General features: G+C 49.4%; 2 protein-coding genes across 3 annotated transcripts; both read left to right on the forward strand.

The window, feature by feature from the left end:
* The first annotated feature begins 9640 nt into the window (after window positions 1–9640).
* On the forward strand, window positions 9641–13830 carry LOC125537618 (glutamate receptor 3.5-like). 2 transcript variants are annotated; one of them, XM_048700944.1, is made up of 5 exons: window positions 9649–9770; window positions 9932–10244; window positions 10832–12496; window positions 12582–12985; window positions 13063–13830. In XM_048700944.1, the coding sequence occupies exons 2-5, from the start codon at window positions 9992–9994 to the stop codon at window positions 13528–13530; spliced, it is 2790 nt and encodes a 929-aa protein (XP_048556901.1). In that variant the 5' UTR covers window positions 9649–9770; window positions 9932–9991; the 3' UTR covers window positions 13531–13830. The 2 variants fall into 2 exon arrangements, with proteins under 2 accessions (XP_048556900.1, XP_048556901.1); XM_048700943.1 differs by having other exon boundaries at window positions 9641–10244.
* A 6083-nt stretch (window positions 13831–19913) lies between these two features.
* LOC125541609 lies at window positions 19914–21127 on the forward strand. Its single transcript, XM_048704972.1, has 2 exons — window positions 19914–20582; window positions 20727–21127. The coding sequence occupies exons 1-2, from the start codon at window positions 20193–20195 to the stop codon at window positions 20874–20876; spliced, it is 540 nt and encodes a 179-aa protein (XP_048560929.1). The 5' UTR covers window positions 19914–20192; the 3' UTR covers window positions 20877–21127.
* The last annotated feature ends 307 nt before the right edge of the window (window positions 21128–21434 follow it).

The following is a 21434-nucleotide window of genomic DNA, read 5'->3' on the forward strand; positions in this document are numbered from 1 at the left end:
GCTGCGATGGCCGGCCATGATGGGATGGACTTTTTCTGGGCGCGCTCCGATGGATACTCGCTGTGGGAGGATGGTGTGATCTGGATCTGAGGATCCCTATCTCTTTAAATAGACGATTTACTCACATGGTTAGGGTGGCAAGTGTAAAAATGCCCCGACTTCTCGCATTCTCTCAACACGTGGAGGATAGCCATTATTAGGCGCAGAAGCCAAGGAGTGCAACATTCATGGGAAGACGAACACTACTCGACAGGTATTCGGAATTTGGAGAAGAACCCGCCTTGATATGCCGAAGACAATCTGCGCACCGGACTTGTCGTCATTGAAACATGGTTCGGGGGCTACTGAGGGAGTCCTGGATTAGGGGGTCCTCGGACAACCAGACTATATCCTTTGGCCGGACTGTTAGACTATGAAGATACAAGATTGAAGACTTCGTCTCATGTCCGGGTGGGACTCTCCTTGGCGTGGAAGGCAAGCTTGGCGATTCGGATATGTAGATCTCCTCCCTTGTAATCGACTCTGTGTAACCCTAGCCCCCTCCGGTGTGTATATAAACCGGAGGGTTTAGTCCGTAGGACGAGAACAATCATAATCATAGGCTAGCTTCTAAGGTTTAGCCTCTACGATCTCGTGGTAGATAAACTCTTGTAATACTCATATCATCAAGATCAATCAAGCAGGACGTAGGGTATTACCTCCATCGAGAGGGCCCAAACCTGGGTAAACATTGTGTCCCCCGCCTCCTGTTACCATCTTCCTTAGACGCACAGTTCGGGACCCCCTACCCGAGATCCATCGGTTTTGACACCGACAGTCTCCTCGTGGGCCATGACCTCCGAAAGCGTCCCTTCCAAGGTGCCCAGTTTCAGCTTCAGATCATCAATGGAGCCGTTGGCCTCGGAGAGCATCTTGGTCTTGTAGGAGATGGCGACCTCCAATTCCGCCAGAGTGCGGTTGGCCGTGTCCCTTTCCTCCGTCATCCCCGAGATCTCCTTCTTCATCTCCTCCCGCTCCAGCTCCAGCTTCTCCACCTTGCCGGCTTGGTCCAAGGCCAGAGCATCAAGTGCGTCTTTGTGCTTCTGCTCCAGCTCCTGGGTCCGCTGCGTGACAATCTTCTTGATTTCCTCGTCCTTGTCGCAGAGCGTGGTGGCAAGCACCTGCTCACGCGCGATGAGGTCTTCCTCCTAGGTGTCCAGCAGATCTTGCTGTGGATGATGGGCAGCTTCGTCCTTGGCGTCATGTTCCTTCGCCGCCTCTTGGGCCTTCTCGATGTCGGCCTGCTTCAGGATGAGCTCTCTCTTGCGCTCATCCAGCTCACCCTGGGAGGTCCTCAGTTCCTCCCGGGCCTCGCCGAACCAGACTTGCGTCTGAGTGACGCGCTCCTGAAAATCCGCTTCCGCCTTGTCCACAACCACCATCCTGGAGTTCACCTTATCCTAGCGGGCACGGTGGAGTGCCTGAAGCTTCTGAAAGTTGGTGCTCATGGTCCGGAGGAGCTGCTCCTCTTGGGAACCACCACTGCTGGCGCTCGGTTCGTCAATGACCTAGAGCCCGCCGCGGTGAGGGCCTCGTCGTCAAAAATCTCCCCTTCGGTTGGCGCTCTGGTGCTTGCCGTCCCCGGGAGGCTGACGAACAGGTCATCACCCACCTTCAAGTACTTGCCCGAGGCGGGGGCTGCAGGGGAGGAAGGTTGGCAGTCGGCCACCCCCTCCCCGGCAGGCTCCTTGGTGGCCTCCTCGGTAGTGGCCTTTCGGCCTCCCCAGCAGGCTCCTTGATGGCACCCTTGCCGGCCTCCTCGGCAGCAGACTTGGTGGCTTCCTCAGCCGTGATCCTAGTGGCCTCAGCTTTGGCATCCTTGGCGACCTCCTCGAATGATGGCGTCGATGTCCACCTGGTCCATCGAAGGAGTGTATGGAAACCAGAAAGGAGAATGAAGCGGGACCAAAATCAAAGTTCAGAACAAAGAAAAGAGAGGACATTGCATGGAAGAGATAGCAACGGATGGGAGGCAGGCCGCTTACCTATGTCGAGTTGTGAAGAAGTGGTTCCTTCCCTGCCAACGTTCGTTGCCGGGATGGAGCCACCAATGCCCATTCTTGCCCCCTCGTCCTCCAGGCGCGTGGGCTCGGCGGTAGGTGCCCTTGCCGGGGACGCCCCTCTGGGTGGCGTGGTCGACGGGGGCGGCGTGTTAGGGGCGGCCCTCAGCGGCTCCTCCTGTTGCCGCTCTCCTCCTACAAACCCGGCAAGGTCAGCACCAAGGATTCACGTCCCAACGCCCGCCGGTGGGGAGAGAATAATGAACTCACGGTGGGGGCTGAAGCGGGGGTTGCACCGAGGGCTATTGTCTGGGCTAATCACCACCAACACCGGCGTGCGCGGAGTGCTCGCCGGGGGCTGGACACCCCTCGAAGCCTTGGCTCTCTTTGCCGCCTTCTGGGCCAGCGTCTCCGTGTCGCTGCAAAGATAAGATCAAGTCAGGAAAAGATGGTACGAGCAAAGGGTCAGGAAATGATGAGGGGCAAAATGCTTACTCATCCTCCTCCGCTGGCCTCCTCTTCCTCTTTGGGCTGAAGGACCCAAGGTCGAAGTTGGCCTCCGGGGCAGCGTCCGCAAGAGGGGAAGAAGGGGATGGGGTCCTGCGCCGCTTGGATGAGGAAGAGGCGGTGACCGTGGCTTTCTTTGCTGCCGCAGCCCTCGTCTGGCGCACGGGCTGCGCCTGGGCCTGTTGCTGCTACGTGGCCCTGCCTGGCCGGACCGGCTCGCTGGAGCCAACCCGCCGCAGGATGCGTTTCCTCCCTGGGGCCGGGGGTCATCCGCCTCGGTCTCCTCTTCGGCCGACTCCTCGACCGCTTCTTCAACAGGGGTACCCCAGTGCCGGTGGCGGCGGCTGAGAGGGGCTGAGGGATCAAGAGCAATGGGGCGCGGTGGCGGCGGGCAGAGGCGAAAGCTCCGGTTCACGCTTGGAGAAGAAGAAGGGGATGACGGTTCCAAGATTGGAAATGGCGCAGAGGGTAAATAAGCAGCGCCCCTGTGTTTCCTCTTTTTTTATGGGGAAGACGTGGGCCGCCTCTTTACTATTCACCACGAGGTGACGCAAGCGTGCTGGGACCGTTCCACGCATGACCCCCACGTCACGCACTCAAATGAGGGTCGTGGGGAAGTGCAACTGGCGAGTGAGTTACCGTGGTTGAAACTCTGCCATGCGTGCCCTCGCACCGTTCTGGGCCTAGCCCAACAACGCTTTGCGCTTATGTGTGGCCCAGGCCCGGGGGCTCCTGTCGGTGTACAAAAGTAGGGGCCTTTCTGTACCCCTTTACTTGTGCACGGGCAGTCATGGCCACACCTGCAGCCATGCTTGGCGGGGCGGAGGAAGGAAAGATACAAGACTGCCAAGGCAGTACTCAAGCCAAAAGCGCGAAGAGCAAAAGGACAAGGTAGACTTCCACCGGCAAGGCCCTTGTCAGGGCGGTCTACATAGCCCCGGCAAGAGCCTTGCCGGGGCGGCTTGCCCAATACCAGCAAGGCCGCCGCCCTTGAGCCTGAGAGTTTCGACACCATCGACAACGTCGAGACCAAGACTCGGGGGCGCCCGCGTGGTGGCATGCAGTATTTGTGAAGCACCAAAGGCCTGCAAGCCTAAATAAGGACCAGAAGACGAAGATCCCCGGCAAGATCCTTGCCGGGGACAGATGAAGACCCCCGGCAAGATCCTTGCCGAGGACGGCCACGAGGCCCGGGCAAGACCCTTGCCGGGGGCATCTGCAAGGCCACAGCTAGGCTCGCACCCACAATGTTTCACTGCCCCACGACTCAACAATCCCACTTCAAAACGTCGTTGAAGTCCCGGTTCTAAGCCATAAAGCATGGCACACTGAACTATCGTCAATATCCTCATACCTAGTTCAATCTCGTTACCGGCAAGTCTCTTTACTCGTTCCGTAGTGCATCATCCCGCAACTAACTCATTAGTCAAATTGCTTGCAAGGCTTATAGTGATGAGCATTACTGAGAGGGCCCAGAGATACCTCTCCGATACACGGAGTGACAAATCCTAATGTCGATCTATGCCAACTCAACAAACACCATCGGAGAAACCTGTCGAGCATCTTTACAATCACCCAGTTACATTGTGATGTTTGATAACACACAAGGTGTTCCTCCGGTATTCGGGGGTTGCATAATGTCATAGTCAGAGGAACATGTATAAGTCATGAAGAAAGCAATAGCAATAAAACTAAACGATTGTTATGCTAAGCTAATGGATGGGTCTTGTCCATCACATCATTCTCTAATGATGTGATCCCATTCATCAAATGACAACACATGTCTATGGTTAGGAAACTTAACCATCTTTGATTAACGAGCTAGTCAAGTAGAGGCATACTAGGGACACTCTGTTTGTCTATGTATTCACACATGTACTAAGTTTCCGGTTAATACAATTCTAGCATGAATAATAAACATTTATCATGATATAAGGAAATATAAATAACAACTTTATTGTTGCCTCAAGGGCATATTTCCTTCAGGTGGGAGGGGAGAGGAGGCAGCCTAGGGCATATTTCCCCTAACTTTATTATTGCCTCAAGGGGCTGGTCACCGGCCCTAGGGCTCCTGCCCTCCTACGCTCACCTTTTCCTTGTATGAAGAAGGGGGGAGGAAAGAGGAGGGAGAGGGAAGGTAGGGGGAGTCCTACTCGACACTTTCCTTTCCCTCCCCTCTCTCCTTCTTCTCCTCATAGGGACGGCCTCTATAGGGGTGCACCAACCCCTTGTGGGCTGGTGTTTTCCCTCTCTTGGCCTATATAAGGCCCATATCTTTGCCGGGGGTGCCCGAATCTCCTTTCCGGTGACCTGATATGTACCCGGTACCCTTCGAAACACTTCCAGTGTCTGAATAACATCGTCCTATATATCAACCTTTACTTCTCGACCATTTCGAGACTCGTCATCATGTCCGTGATCTCATCTGGGACTCCGAACAACATTCGGTCACCAAATCACATAACTCATACAACACTATATCGTCAACGAATGTTAAGTGTGCGAACCGTACGGGTTCGAGAACTATGTAGACATGACCGAGACACATCTCCGGTCAATAACCAATAGCGGAACCTGGATGCCCATATTGGCTCCTACATATTCTTAGAAGATCTTTATTGGTCAAACCGTTATGACAACATACGTAATTTCCTTTGTCCACTGGTATGTTACTTGCCCGAGATTCAATCATCGGTATCTCTATGCCTAGTTCAATCTCGTTACCGGCAAGTCTCTTTACTCGTTCCGTAAGACATCACCTCGCGACTAACTCCTTAGTCATTTGCTTGCAAGCTTATGATGTGTATTACCGAGAGGGGCCAGAGATATCTCTTCGATGCTCAGAGTGACAAATCCTAATTTCGATCTATGCCAACTTAACAAACACCTTCGGAGATACCTATAGAGCATCTTTATGATCACCAAGTTACGTTGTGACGTTCGATAGCACACAAGGTATTCCTCTGGTATCCGGCAGTTGCATAATCTCATAGTCGAAGGAATATGTATTTGACATGAAGAAATTATAGCAATAAACTGAACGATCAATATGCTAAGCTGACAGATGGGTCTTGTCCATCACATCATTCTCCTAATGATGTGATCCCATTATCAAATGATAACACATGTCTATGGTTACGAAACCTTAACCATCTTTGATCAACGAGCTAGTCTAGTAGAGGCTTACTAGGGACATGGTATTTGTTTATGTATTCACACATGTATTTAGGTTTCCGATCAATACAATTCTAGGATGAATAATAAACCTTTATCACAAATAAGGAAATATAAAATAACAACTTTATTATTGCCTCTAGGGCATATTTCCTTCACCTCCCCCTCCACCTATATATATGAGAGGAGGGGAGGGGGCGCCACACACCATGATTCCCAAGCCGAGTGTCGGCGCCCCCTCTCCCTCTAGTTCGTCCTCCGCTCTGAACCGTTGTGCTTGGCGAAGCCCTATGGAATAGTTTCACCACCACCGTCACCACACCGTCGTTATGCCGGAACTCATCTACAACTTCTCCTCTCTTGCTGGATCGAGAAGGTGAGAATGTCATCGAGTTGAGCGTGTGCTAAACACGGAGGTGTCGTGCGTTCGCTAGTTGATCCGTATAGATCGTGAAGTTGTACGACTACATCAACCGTGTTGATAAACGCTTCCGCTTAGTGATCTACAAGGATATGTAGATGCTCCCCCCTCTCGTAGCTATGCATCTCCATGGATAGATCTTGCGTGTGCGTAGATTTTTTTTTCTGTTTTCCATGCAACGTTCCCCGACAGGTTTGGCACCGAGGTACTCTTGATTTGATATATCTATGCAAGGAAGACTGAGCGTGTCATGCTTATCATAACTCTGTGTATAGAGGTTCCTTTTTTAGCTTCATTATTATGAAAGGTAATGACGAATTACATGCATGTTTTGTATTATTGTTTCAATATCAAATTGATAGACCATTGCCTTGAATTACTCGAATCCTAATATTCATGCCATGATTATATTTTTGATCAAGCTTGTGCTAGGTAGCATTCTGCATCAAAAATTATCTTTATTTCATCATTTACCTACTCGAGGCCGAGCAGGAATTAAGTTTGGGGATGTTGATACGTCTCCATCGTATCTATAATTTTTTTATTGTTTCATGCCATTATCCTATAACTTTCACATACTTTTGGCAATAATTTATATTATTTCTGGAACTAGCATATTGATCTAGTGCCGAGTGCCAGTTCCTGTTTTCTTGTGTGCTTGCTTTTGTATTTCGTAGAAAATCCATATCAAATGAAGTCCAAACACGATAAAAATTTATGGTGAGTTTTTTGGAATATATGTGATTTTTGGTAGAAAGAATCAACGCAAGATGGTACCCGAGGGCCCCACAAGGCACCAGGGCATGCCCTACCTGCCTTGTGGGAACCTCATAGGTGCCATCCTATGATGTATGAGTAGATTTCTTTTGTCCTGCGGGTTAATTGTGGTACAGTGTGATTGATGAGTTGTATGTTAATATGGTACTGTCCTATGGTGCCCTCCGTGCCACGCACACGTGTGGGATTCCCGTTGTAGTGTGTTGCAATATGTTCATGATTTGCTTATTGTCAGTTGCGGGAGTGACATAAGTCTAAACACGAATAAGTGGGTTGTGGTGTATGGAGTAAAGGGGCTTGTTATTTAATGCTATGGTTGGGTTTACCTTAATGAACTTTAGTAGTTACTGATGTTTGCTAGAGTTCCAATCATAAGTGCATATGATCCAAATACGAAAAGTATGTTAGCATATGCCTCTCCCTCATTGCATATGATAAGTATCTATCGTGTTATATTCAATTGCCTATGGACAATCTTTCTCATTGTCTACAAAAGCTCTCACTAAAAAAATAACTTCTATTACCTTGCAAAGTACTTCTAGTTTTATTCTCGCAAATCAGTTCTATACTTGTTCTAGGTAAAGCAAACGCTAGTGTGCGTAGAGTTGTATCAGTGGTCGATAGAACTTGAAGAGAATATGAATTCTACCTTTAGCTCCTCATTGTGTTTGACACTCTTATTTATCCAAAAAGCCACAATTGAACCCCTATACTTGTGAGTTATCAAGGAGGCCACCGGTTGTTGTGAAGTTTAGATCGGTGATGGGTCACCAAGCGCTGCCACACCGCGAGCCGTTGCCGCAGACGCATGCCCTTGTTGCGGAACGACAACCGCCTCGCTGATTTTTACGACCCACTTCTCAAGATCCGGTCGCCAAGCGACTAGATCATCGAGCCTGGCGGAGTTGGCCCGGATCGCGTTGGCGTTGCTATGCAGCTCGACGCAGAACTCCTTCATGGAGGATGTGATCTTGTCCAAATAGTCCTTGATGGAACGATCCATCGCCTCGAGTTGGAGATGACATTGCCGCAGTCTACGGGTCTCCATGAATTACGCTAGATCGATCTAGGAAAGGTTGGTGTATAGCCTTTGATACCATATGTGAGGTACCAGATGGAGTACTCCCGATCTATTACACTTGCTCGCAAAATTTGGGATTGAATATCTCAGTTACAGGTATGAACCAGGGACTGCAGAAATGTGGAATCGAAGTAGGTGAGAGAGGAGCAGCTGAGCCGTTGCCGTGTGACTCGATTCCTTTACCATCTTGTTTTTTAGGCAATCCTTTACCATCTTCTGGGGGATGGGGTAAGTAGGGGCAACCGATGGGCCGAGCCTCGCCTACACCCAGTCTGGCCCAACCACTGTCGTGTTGGGCTTGTGGAGACGTGTTGGATGTGGCGCTGGTGGTGAGCTGGGAGGGTCACCGTCAAGTGAGGCCACCATGTCAGGGATGCTTACATTAATTTGTGCTCCCACCGTAAAGAAATATAAGATCATTTAGATCGCTAATAAAGAAACATAAAATTGTTTAGATACAAAGGGAGTAGCTTAAAAAAAAAATCCACCTGGCATACTGCATGGCTTCTGTTAGAGTAAGCAAATCTTTGTTGATGGAGAGACTGAGACTGGGTGCCCTACAAATTAATCATGACACAGCGATACCCTACAAATTAATGATGACACAGCGATATGCTGCGTCTGGATTTATTTTTGACAGGCATATCATATCCGACTGAAGAAAAAAAATATCCCATGCATTCTTGTCTCTAGGTATTCAGGCAACAGTCGTACCAACCAACCACTGCCAGCTTTCATAGCCCATCTATCCAATCCACACTTGCAGATAGGCAGCTATTGATCCAGTTGACTTGTCATTTCTTGTAATTAGGATGGGCGTACCATCTGTGAGCTAGCACTACTTAATCATCACTAATTGGTTAACTTCAAATTGACCAAGTTGATGATTGTCTTTCTACCAAACCTACAGCCTACCTAATAATGTAATAACAAGATGACAAGTCCGGCATATGTATTGTCAGTAGTAAATGGTTTTGCATGAGAGCGTCGAAACAGCAGCCATTGGGTAGCAAAAACAACCAGCTGCCTGCACGATTTGAGCCATTGGGGGCAGCAGAGCAGACAGCACGTGCATCTTTCCCTCCATGTGTACTTGTATGAGCATAGTATCTTGCTTGTGCACTCAACAAAGTGGTGTGGGCAGCTTTATTCTCCCAAGCGAAAGAAAGAAAAATGATCAGAAAAGCCAAAGCGCTAATCACTAGCATTTGTTCCCTGATGAGAAAGAAGATGGCCTGCCTGCTTGCTTCCATGCCAAGCCACAGCCACAGCCACAGTGGATGAGAATACGTCGCTGAGCACCACTCGACAAGTCGATACTGTTCTGAACTCAAGCAAAAACTTTCTTATCCCAAAGTAGTAGGTGTGCTGTGCTGTAACAGTTGTATGAATGCAGTGCATGGGTGACGTGAAACCCTGAACCGAATGCCATTTGCAGTAGTGGGGACGTAGTCGATAATAGATTCGCCCAACCGCATCTCTGCTTGCTTGATCCCACGAGCAAACACGTTTTGCTCGAGATTATTATTCGGAAGCAGAGCAGTCAACAGAGGCACAGGACACCAGTGCCGGCCGACGTCTCCATCGGTATCTCTCTCTCTGTCGTCCCCGTCCAACTCGCATTTTCCCAGCACTAGTAGTACTTGTAAGCAGCGCCAGGAGTATTGTACGTACGAATCAATCAGAGGCGAGCGAGGCCGGTCCGCCCCCCTGCGCCTCCCCACGCCACTGATTTTTCCTCGCCGTCGAATCTTTCTCCTGCTCTTCACCGGTCAGGATCACGCCGTTTTTGTCACCTTGCTCCCCCCCGATCCTCCCTGCTCCGCCCTGGTTTCTCTGGAATTCTTCCCTCCATCCGTTCCATCGTATGGCTGGCCGATGGGGTGGAGTTGCTGCCTTGCTCCCTTCTCTTGATATCTCTCTCACTCTCAGGCCATAGCCGTACGCATAGTTCCTCATCAAGATTCAGGACGAGAGGCGAGGCGAGGCGAGATGGGCTGGGCTCTGCCTCTGCTCCGCGTCGTCTGCCTCTGCAGCCTTGTGGCGGTCGCTCGCCCGGCCAGGCCGGCCAACGTCTCCATCGGCGCCCTCTTCACCTTCGACTCCGTCATCGGGAGGTCCGCCAGGGCCGCCATCGACCTCGCCGTCGCCGACGTCAACCGCGACGCCAGAGTCCTCAGGGGGACGCACCTCAGCCTAGTCGCGCAGGACACCAAGTGCAGCGGCTTCGTCGGCACCATCCAAGGTACTGTAGTAGCTACTCTCGTCGTCGTCTTCTTCTTCTTCTTCTTCTTCTTGCCAAAACAAAAAATAATAATTCCTCCTACAGTTCTAATACCCCCAAAATATTTGCTGCGATCAGATTAGCAAATACTAGTCGTCACCACGAACTTTGATTCCTCAATTAGTTTTGTCGTTAGAGATTCCTAATATCCCTCCGCGAGTTGTTGTTGGCCTGTATGCATCCACTTTCTTTTTCCGAAATTTGGTTTGCTTCTCTCTCTCTCTCTCCTCATTCAGTTGACTCTCGTGGAGGTGGAGGTGGAGCCTGCCTACTGCCACATGAACTTTGCATGACGATCTTTTTGAAATAATAATCATAATCTGTTTTTTCTTGACAACGGATTAGTCGGAGAATACCCTGTTCCGTGCCATCGCCATTGAACATTTTTCTTGACAACGTGTATTGATTTTGGATTAAAGACCATTTCGCCTTTAGTATCTTGTTATAAATGACTACGTACAGTAGTACTGTAATTAATCAACCATGGTAGAAGAGCATAGCAGTTGAGTTGACACTGACCTGTGTTGGTGTTGGTGTTGGCGCTGCAGCGCTGCAGCTAATGGAGAAGAAGGTGGTGGCGGTGGTGGGGCCGCAATCGTCGGGGATCGCCCACGTGGTGTCGCACGTAGTCAACGAGCTCCACGTCCCGCTGCTCTCCTTCGCCGCCACCGACCCGGCGCTCGCCTCCGCCCAGTACCCCTACTTCGTCCGCGCAGCCCGCGGCGACGACTCCTCCCAGATGGCCGCCGTCGCCGACATCGTCACCTACTATGGCTGGAGGGAGGTCACCGTCATCTACGTCGACAACGACTACGGCCGCGGCGGCGTCGACGCCCTCGGCGACGCGCTCGAGGCCCAGCGCGCCAAGGTCTCCTTCAAGGCGCCCTTCCCTCCGGACGCCGACCAAGCCGCCATCGCCGACCTGCTCGTGCGGGTCACCATGATGGAGTCCCGCGTCTGCGTCGTCCACGTCAACCCGGACTCCGGCCTCGCCGTCTTCGCCGCCGCGCGCTCCCTCGGCATGATGGCCTCCGGCTACGTCTGGATCGCCACCGACTGGCTCGCCGCCGCCCTCGACTCCACGCGGCCGCCCAATCCCAGGGCGATGAGCCTCGTGCAGGGCGTGGTCACGCTCCGCCAGCACACCCCGGACTCCGGCGCCAAGACGTCGCTCACCTCCAGATTCGCCGCCGCCCAGCTGAACCGGACCGCCACCCTGAACGCCTTCGGGCTCGCCGCGTACGACGCCGTGTGGATGGCGGCCCGCGCCATCGACGAGTTCCTGGAGGACGGGGGGAACGTCACCTTCTCGGTCGACCCGAGGTTGCAGCAGGAGGTGAACGGGAGCAGCACGCTCCGGCTGGACACGCTCAGAGTGTTCGACCAGGGGGAGCAGCTGCTGCAGAAGGTGATGCTCGCCAACTTCACCGGCGTCACCGGCGGCGTGCGGTTCTCCGCGGACGGCAGGAGCCTGGCCGACCCCGCCTACGAGGTCCTCAACGTCGGTGGCACGGGCGTCCGGCGGGTCGGCTACTGGTCAAACCACTCGCATCTGTCCGTCGCCGCGCCCACTCCGCTCCGAATCAAAACTAACAGCAGCCAGCAGCAGCAGGAGCAGCGGCTGTACAGCGTGATCTGGCCTGGGGAGACGACATCGCCGCCGCGCGGGTGGGTGTTCCCGAACAACGGCCGTCCGCTGAGGATCGGCGTGCCGTACAGGACGACGCAGAAGCAGTTCGTGTCCAAGGACAGCGGCCCCGACGGCGCCAGCGGGTACTGCATCGACGTGTTCAAGGCCGCCGTGGCACTGCTCCCGTACCCTGTCCCCGTGTCCTTCATCCTCTTCGGCGACGGCGTCAAGAACCCCAGCTACAGCGACCTCGTGAACAAGGTGGCCAACAATGTGTTCGACGCGGCGGTGGGCGACGTGTCCATCGTGACGAACCGGACGCGGGTGGTGGACTTCACGCAGCCGTACGTGGAGTCCGGGCTGGTGATCGTGTCGCCGGTCAAGGAGAAGAGCTCCAACGCGTGGGCCTTCCTCAAGCCCTTCACGCTGGGCATGTGGGCCGTCACCGGCGCCTTCTTCCTCTTCGTCGGCGCCGTCGTCTGGATTCTCGAGCACCGCTTCAACCCGGAGTTCCGCGGATCCCCACGCGAGCAGCTCGTCACCATTTTCTGGTTCAGCTTCTCAACAATGTTCTTCGCGCACAGTAAGCTATATACTATCTGGCTTGTGCTTGTTCCTTCCCAAGAGATGAAGCTTGGATAAATCAATGGTGGTTCAATCATTTGCAGGGGAGAACACTGTGAGCTCTCTGGGTCGTTTCGTGCTCATCATCTGGCTGTTCGTGGTGCTCATCATCAACTCGAGCTACACGGCGAGCCTGACGTCCATCCTGACGGTGCAGCAGCTGTCGACGGGGATCCAGGGGCTGGACGGCCTCCTCGCCAGCGCCGACCCCATCGGCTACCAGGTTGGGTCCTTCGCCAAGAGCTACATGATGCAGGAGCTCAACGTGCCGGAGTCCCGGCTCAAGGAACTTGCCATCGACGACTACGCCGCCAGCCTCCAGCTCGGCCCGCGCAACGGCGGCGTCGCTGCGATCGTGGACGAGCTGCCCTACGTCGACCTCTTCCTCTCCACCAACTGCCAGTTCAAGACCGTGGGACAAGAATTCACCAAGAGCGGATGGGGATTCGTAAGATCCAAACTAAAATTCTGCATTTCTTCCCATTAATGGCTCTGTTTTGTTGCTGAATGGATGCATCATATCAGGCTTTCCAGCGGGACTCGCCTCTGGCGGTGGACCTGTCGACGGCGATCCTGACGCTGTCGGAGAACGGCGACCTGCAGCGGATCCACGACAAGTGGCTCAACCCGGGGCAGTGCGACTCGTCGCAGGGCGGCGACGTGGCGGCCGACAGGCTCAACCTCAGCAGCTTCTGGGGACTCTTCCTCATCTCCGGCGTCGCCTGCTTCATTGCATTGGTCATCTTCTTCACCAGGATACTGTGCCAGTACGGCAAGTACAACCAGGGCGATGACGAAGGTGGAACGCCGCCGGAGGACTGCCCGGTGCGGCGGCCGGAGCGGCTGAGGAGCATCAGGGATCTGATAACGTTCGTGGACATGAAGGAGGAGGAGGCCAAGAGGGCCATCAAAAGGAAGTCGAGCGACGACCGCCGGGACAGGTCCATCGCCAGCTCCGCCGGGGCATCCTCCTTCTCCGCATCCACGGTGTAGCCAGCTTCTTTCTTCTCTGGTCGGATGCATGGATGGATTTCTAACAGCATAGATCGATTGACGATGACGTCGATTTGACAAGCTGCACTCCACAGTAAGCTAAGCTTGGTGCAGCTGCTGAGATGACACTGTAATAGTGTAATTAGGCAATGATCAAATGATGATATACATACAACAGTACTACCAAGTTGGAGATGGCATAGGTAGATTAGATTAACTCCTACTACTACAATACTTTAATTTGTGGAGGAGAAGGGAGACATTTTTTCTATACAGAAAAAGGGCCACAGTTGAAGGTTTTTTTTTCTTTCTAATATGCAACTCAATAGGAATGGTAAAAAAAAGGCGATCAACAGTGCTTGAATTCAAGCGTAATGTGCTGAAACCAAACAAAAATTTAAGTTGATCTAGTGAAAAATTATCTGGAATCTCATGGTGCATGCATTTGTTTTACAAAGAAACTTGGTCATCTTTATAGAACTAGAAGGGATGGCGCGCTCCGTCGTGCCAGGAGATACGAGTGTAGTGATACATACTTCTTCCGTCCCAAAATATAAGAACGTTTTTGACACTAGTGTAGTGTTAAAAACGTTGTTATATTGTGGGACAGAGGGAGTATGTCTTATTGCGAGTCCTAACTCATGTTCACCCATGGTCGTGTTGTGTATGACCCAACAATGGGCGATTTTCATTCGTCGATTTAGGTGGTGTTTGGTTCTCTAGTCCTAGGATTTTTCTAGTCCCAACTAAAAAGTCCCTAGTCCCTAAAAAATCCCTCATTATTTGTTTTCAGAGACTAAAAAGTTCCTAATCCCTTCCTAGAGGTTATTAAATGACCATGTCGCCTCTAGTATATAGAAAAATAACAATCAAACAATACCATGGGGTGGCGGGCCAATGGGTGCATGGAGGAGCATTGTTGGAAAAGTCCCAAAAAGTCCCAAAAAGACTCTCCTTTAGAGTCTTCTTCATTTAGTCCCAAATGCCTAATTTAGTCCCTAAAAAGTCCCTCCTGTTTGGTAAAAAAGTCTCTAAGAGGGATTTTTTCTAGTCCCTACACAAAAAAGTCTGTGGAAACAAACACCCCCCTCATTGTTTTCGTTTTCTACTGTTTTCTTTCGGTCTATTTAGGGTCTAGAGTTTTTTTCACCTTTTTCTCTAATTTCATTTGCCCTTTTTTTTCTTTTTCCTTTGTGTGGTTTCCTTTTACATAATATAAACTCATTTTTAAAATATTTTCTTATTTATTTTTCTTTTCTACTTTATTTTCCTGTTCATCACTTATAAATATATTTCTATTTCTTAACATATACTCCCTCCGGTCCTTTTTATTCTGCATATTAGAATTCTCTGAAGTCAAACTTCACAAAGTTTGACCGTATTTATATGAAAAAATATGAACATCTGCCATGCTAAAGTTATACAATATAAAACTTTAAGTCATGACACATCTATTGGTATTGATTTTAGATTGTGAATGTTGATACTTTTTTCTATAAAGTTGGTCAAACTTTACGAGGCTTGACTTTAGTCAAATCTTGTATGCGAACTAAAAAGGACCGGAGGGAGTACATGGTTCTTTGTTTGTGTTTGTTGTGTTTAAAAAATGATCATTGCATATTTCAAGAATCTTCATAGTGTTCAAAAAGGAAAATGTTCATTGTGTATTTAAAAATATGTTTTGGGAATATTAAAAAAATAGTCTATCATTCATTTTCAACGATGTTTATTGTGTCTACAAAAAATGCTCATTATGTATTACAAAAAGATTCATCATACATAAAAAAAGTTCACTGACAATTTTAAAAAGATCATCTGGTATTTAAAAATATTCACTGTGTATTTAAAAACAACTCTAGCGAGCCAGACTCATTGTTACTTTGAGATTCATTCGGGCCAGGAATCAGATGCAGCCCAGACAACTAAATAGGCCAATTTTTTTAGAGTAACTAGGCCGAACTCCATCGTTTCAATAACTCACGATTGAGTTGAGACGATAGATTTGGGACACACCTAAGGATTGTTGTTGAGACACATGATGAAGTTGAATAAGTACATTCCCTAAAAAAAGAAGTTGAATAAGTACAATGAAAAATTACAATTGACACACATACTGAAGTTGAATAAGTACAATGAAAAATAACTATGCTTATTTTTTAGGGACATATGCATTTTTTTTATGATTCGTCAAAGTTTTATAGGGTAATATCATTCGTAAAAAAAGAGATAAATATCATTCGTCAATTGTGTTGTGTGTGCATACTGTTGGGCGGACTCGTGAGCACACCCAGGCTGCACCCAGGGACGGACTGCCCGGACGGATTCTTTCTACTCGCTTCAAAGGAAACCAGAGCCCAGAGGCAGGCAGGCTGTGCTTTCTTTCCCAAAAAAACAACCCAGGATGCGCTTTCCTCAAAAAAAGTTGGTAGCCTACCTTTTCTATTTGAACCCTATTATCTGGCGTCCCTCAGCCAGGAGAACGCCAGGAGGAGGTCCCGGGACGGACCCCATTGGGCCACAGGCCTAGTTTAACTTTTTTTTTCAGAGAAAAATGCCATCAACAAAAAAAAGACCCAAAAATTGCCATGAACTAACTTATGCAAAAAAATCAGGCTACTATAAAAAATGCAATCTCTCTAATTTATAAAATATACAAATGAGTATGATTAAAAAAGTTGAATTAACTAAATAAAAAATGCCATGATAAAAAAGTTCCCATCTCTTAGTAAACAAAAAATGCCATCTAAAAAAATTAAAAAAATTCTTAATAATAAAATTGCCATCTCCTAATAATAAAAATGCCATCTCTTAATAAAAAATGTCATCTCTTAATAATAATAAATGTCGTCTCTTAAATAAAAAACTTCATCTCGCAATAACAAAATGACATCTCTTATAATAATAAAAACAATGTCATATCTTAATATAAAAATGCCATTTCTTATAGCAATATAAAAATGCCAACTCTTAATAATAAATGCTATCTCTTAATATAAAAATGGCATCTCTTAAATAAATAAAAATGGCATCTCGCATAATAAATTAAAAATGCCATGTGACATCGTTTGAAAGTTTATAAAACTGTCATGCTGATTTTTTTTCCTAGAGAAAATGCTATCTGGTGAAAAAAGGAAGGGAGAGGTTGTGATTTGAACCCAGGCCTGCGCCAGGATTTAGTACTTTGAAATATGGTTCACTCGTGTTTTCTTTATGGCGAACAGGTTTGGGTATCAGACGTGGCTAGGATCATGCACTGGGATTCATGCAAACGAATCCGGCGGGAGATGGGAGGATCGCTGCTAAATCCCAGATAGCTGACATTCACCAATTATGATTTCCGTTTTGGGGAGGGAGGGGGAGGGTTGTGAATCAACCAACCGGCTATGGCCTGTGCCGGTCGTGTGCGCACTACGATCGTGCGTTTCGCAGGCCTATGTGTTGGACACATGCCCAGTGGGTCTCATGTACGCGGCTCCCTCCCGCCTTATTTGGCCCTTTTTTAAATTTTACTTCCTTTTTGGCCTAAAAAACTTCTTTCTTTTTTTTTAACACTTAAACTTCATTTTATTTCTTACGGGACACTTTCATTCATTTTTCCATCCAGCGTTAAATAGCATGTACAAAGACAATTTTACCTTTGGCGTTGCAGCTTGATCCGCGGGAGCCCGCCATGACATGCATCCGGTTTCAGAGTCCTGACACTAGCCTCTTTCTCCTCCTCTGCTCCTCACCACGCCTGCGACCTGCAGTTGGCTTTTAAAACGCTAGACCAAATCATCCAGTTGCTCACGCACGTACTTGCAAAGCTAGCACAAGAAGCACGCTAGCTAGCACCTCCGTTGATTTTGCCTGGAACAGTGCACTGTGCACGCACGTCTAGCCGGTGCGTCACGAGTGCATACGCGACCGGTAGAAGCTAACTCTTAATCGATCGGATCGATTCGATTTTACTCTCGTAACTATCCTATTGATTCGTGTGTGTGTATGGGTAGTGATGGAGACATTGTTTTGGAACGACTTGATGGAGACAGAAGTACTTGTACTCCTGCTTCTCGCAAATTGCAATCAGTTATTCTGTAACACACGTCACAATGCTATTCTCGTCAAACACACGTGGCATAAAACGTGTGCAGCAAATTGAGGTGCAAACTTAGCTCAGTCTAATTTATCAACCATAAAAAAATTACGGGAAATCATCCATAAGATTAATCTGAACAAATTTATACACTACAGTAGAGGCTGAATGGGTCATCCTTGTTCCATTCATCATATTATTATTAGTCCCCCGCAATATTTTTTTGAGTAGTCATATAACTTTTTTTCATTTATTAATAACCTGGTCACAATCAACACTAGGGGTAAAATAATCTTTTTAGGCCAGACTTAACGCCATTACTAGCCAAAACTAACGAAAGTGTCACGTAGGGAACAAAATAAAGTTGATGTGTCAAAAAGGAAAGAAATAAGTTTTTTGGGTCTAAAAGGGAAGCAAATTTTAAGAAAGGGCCAAATAAGGAATTCTCTCCCCGCTTATCCCTTCGCTGGAGAACGTCATCCACACGCGAATCATAGCGAACTTTCCCTTTCTCTCACGCGCTACCGCCCACTGCATACCACCGCGCCAAGGCAGCCGCTGCTGGGAACCTCGACGATCCCACGTGTGAGGCCTGCCGGCGACCGCCGCGCTGCAAGAGAGGATATGAGCTGCCGTGACTCTGAGGTGTGTGACGGTCATGACAATATGAGCTCGATGAACATGGCTGATGAGCGTTGCGATCTCGGGGCAACGGGTTTTGCATACTACGACTGTGGTGGTCGTGTGCTGGAAGCAGCGCCGTGGAGTGCTAGAAGCAGCATCATGGCATGCTGGAATCAGTCACCAAAAAGCTATGACTGTGGTGGCCGCGTGCTGGAATCGGCCACGAATGAAGTTCAGACCTTGGAGGCTGCGTGCTGGCATCGTCACCGACGAAGCTGCCACAATGGTGGCCGCGTGTTGTAACCAGCGTCACGACGTGTTGGAATCGCCACCGGCGAAGCTGCAACAGTGATGGCAGTGTATTGTAACCAGCGTCGCGATGTGCTGGAATCAACCACCTACGAAACTAGGACCTTGGTGGCTGCGTGGTGGAATCGGCCTCCGATGAAGCTATGACAATGGTGGTCGCATGTTGGAATGGGCCATCGGCGAAACTGCACTGCCCAGGGAGGATGTTGAAAGCGTACAACGAGGATGTTGCAACCCCCCGACGGTGATGGGCGCCCTAGCCGACGATGCTACGATGACGACATCCGAATGCTGCAACCAGCCACCAGCGTGCTACGACTGACACCACCAGAGCTGCAACCAGCCACCAGGGGTGCTACGACCCACGTCGACTGATGGCACAACAAGGGCGTCGAGAAGGTACAATCGGCCACTGGCGTGCTACGAGGAGCTGTAACCAGCCACCGTGGCGTGCTACGACTCGCGACAGGATGCTACGACAGCGATGTCGGGTGGTGCAATCAGGATGTTGGGGGAGGGCGGAGCTACAAGCTCAGCGATGCGGTGCTTTGAGCTCGATGGCGGCGGGGATGGGGATGGAGGCTGCCGCGAAGCACAGTGTTGTACATGGCGAGCGTGAAGCACGGGGCGAGATTGGATGGCTACCTTTGGCCTATCATGTGGTGCTGAAGGCCACCGATCGAGTCCTTACGTCGGTCAACCGACGCAAAGCATTGCCTTTTTTTAGTTGGTACTCCTAGCTTTTTCTGTCAACTATGTGTTTTCCAACTAGTAAACTTTACTGGCTATGGCGCTTAGTAGATGAAGATGACGAGTTAGTATAGCATGCACGTGTGCCAGATTTTTGTTCCTTCCATTTGTCTAGTACCCCGTATATCTCCATGACTCCATGGGTTTTGATTCGGGTCCAACTCCAACAGGCTTTCTGCTGCATGGCTACATGTTTCACGGAAAAAAAGTTACCGCTCTTTTGCTTAAGGGCCTGTTTAGTTTTAATAAGTCACCTGATTTATAAGTCAAGACTTAAAATCAGTGACTTATAAGTCACGCCTGTTTGATTATCACCTGACTTATAAGTCACCTGAGCACACCTTTCTATCTTGTTTTTTTATATAAAGGTGATGTGACCCATACAAAAAGGGTGATTTATAAGTTTTAAGTTGGGGTGAAGCAACTTATGACTTATAAGTTGGGGTGACTTATAAATTGAGTCCTTTATTTAGAACCAAACAGGGCCTAACTTATCTTTCCTCCCATCCCATCCCGTCCATCCATGGATGGAACCCCCCCTCGTACGCGTGTCTTGAGTCCAGTTGAGTGCACGGCCTGCAAATAAGTGCCCATGTGCGCATCATCCATCCGGCGTTGATGTCAACGACACTTCACTGTAACCCCTCCGCCGCTCCACGTCCCGGTGCGCCTACCCTCTCCTCTCTCCGCCATTATGTAACACCATCACCAACCGCGCTCCCCCGGCCCGGCGGACCTCCATGCCATATTTCTTACTCCAACCCATTCTGCAACACTGCAATCTTCTTCTTCTTCTTCTTCTTCTTCTTCTTCTTCTTCTAGCTAGCCACCTTACGCGCAGCTACCTGGCTGGCTAACTTAGCTTCAAGTTCATAGTCCACACACACATACGTACGTTCGTCAAATGGAGGAATCCATCAGCTCGTCTAGGACCCCGGGTGCTTCAGCTTCAGTCTTGGACGGCGACGTCGACTGCTGCGCATCCGGGTCTGCGACCGCCGTGGCTTCCGACGACAGCGGCTGGACGGCCTACTTCATCGACGGCGACGACACCTGCCTGCAGTTGCACAACTCCCAAGAGGTGCCAGCGAAGAAGCCCCACGGCGCCCGCGCCTCCACATCCACCTTGTCCACCGCCAGCAAGACCAAGGCCAAGGCGAAGAAGGCAGCAGGCACCGAGGAGAACACCAGGAAGAAGATGCCTCGTTTGGAACCAGCTGATGAAGACCCTCTCCAAGACACAGCCTGCTCCCCTGCAAACGCTAGCTATGCAACTCGTCAACTTCACCTGCAGGTAGCTTACTCCATTTATTTCTGCACTGCACTCACAAGTTAGGTTAATCCAATCGATCACTGATCAGGGTGTCCTCTCCCATGAACAAATCAATGTTGATGGTCTCTCTCAAATATTCATCAGTATGCTTTCATGGGCATGCAGGATGGCTGGCAAATTGCTGGCTGCGAGTGTGAGCAGAGATCATCGTCAGCGGCACCAGCAGCGCCGCAGTGGGTTGAGTACTGCAGGAGACGCCAATGGGATTCTTCTCGGGAGGGGCCGGATGCAGAAATTAAAGAGGTGTTGGCTTAGTCCTTGTTAAACTGTTGGTGGACGAGGGCAGACCAAAGACCAAACTGCTCACCACTGAATTGTGTACTTCTTCTACCTTAGTGCGTGTTTAATTGTTTATCCGCATGTTCTGCGACACTAATCTCATGCGTGCGTTGGGCCCAAAACCCCTGTTGTCATGTCCAATAACTAATAGTTATATATAGTTGCTGCTGTAGCTTGTACTACCAGTTTGACAAAGTTTGCTCTTATATTACGAGACGAAGAGAGTAGCGTCGATGAAAACTTTTTTTTAAGAAACTTTCAATTTATTTATCAACTGTCATGGTAGTATAGAAACCACTAAGTAAAATTTACATCCAGGTACGTAGACCACCTAGCGATGACTTCAAGCACTGGAGCGAGCAGAAGGAGCGTCGCCGTCATCGCCCCTCCCTCTTTGGAGCCGGGCAAACATTGTTATAGTAGACAGTCGAAAAATCATTGTGCTAAGATCTCATAGGACCAAGGCACCAGAATAGCTACCACAACTGATGAATAAAATGATAGATCGAAATGATCCAACCTACAGACATACTA

Source organism: Triticum urartu, chromosome 2 (assembly GCF_003073215.2).
Source record: "Triticum urartu cultivar G1812 chromosome 2, Tu2.1, whole genome shotgun sequence".
NCBI lineage: Eukaryota > Viridiplantae > Streptophyta > Magnoliopsida > Poales > Poaceae > Triticum > Triticum urartu.

What these genes read in the sequence shown, in the direction of transcription:
- LOC125537618 (XM_048700943.1), top strand. Translation starts at nt 9,992, where the DNA reads ATGGGCTGGGCTCTGCCTCTGCTCCGCGTCGTCTGCCTCTGCAGCCTT. An exon ending in AACAATGTTCTTCGCGCACA is followed by an intron (nt 12,497 to 12,581) that starts GTAAGCTATATA and finishes AATCATTTGCAG; the next exon opens with GGGAGAACACTGTGAGCTCT. An exon ending in CCAAGAGCGGATGGGGATTC is followed by an intron (nt 12,986 to 13,062) that starts GTAAGATCCAAA and finishes GCATCATATCAG; the next exon opens with GCTTTCCAGCGGGACTCGCC.
- LOC125541609 (XM_048704972.1), top strand. Translation starts at nt 20,193, where the DNA reads ATGGAGGAATCCATCAGCTCGTCTAGGACCCCGGGTGCTTCAGCTTCA. An exon ending in CTCGTCAACTTCACCTGCAG is followed by an intron (nt 20,583 to 20,726) that starts GTAGCTTACTCC and finishes ATGGGCATGCAG; the next exon opens with GATGGCTGGCAAATTGCTGG.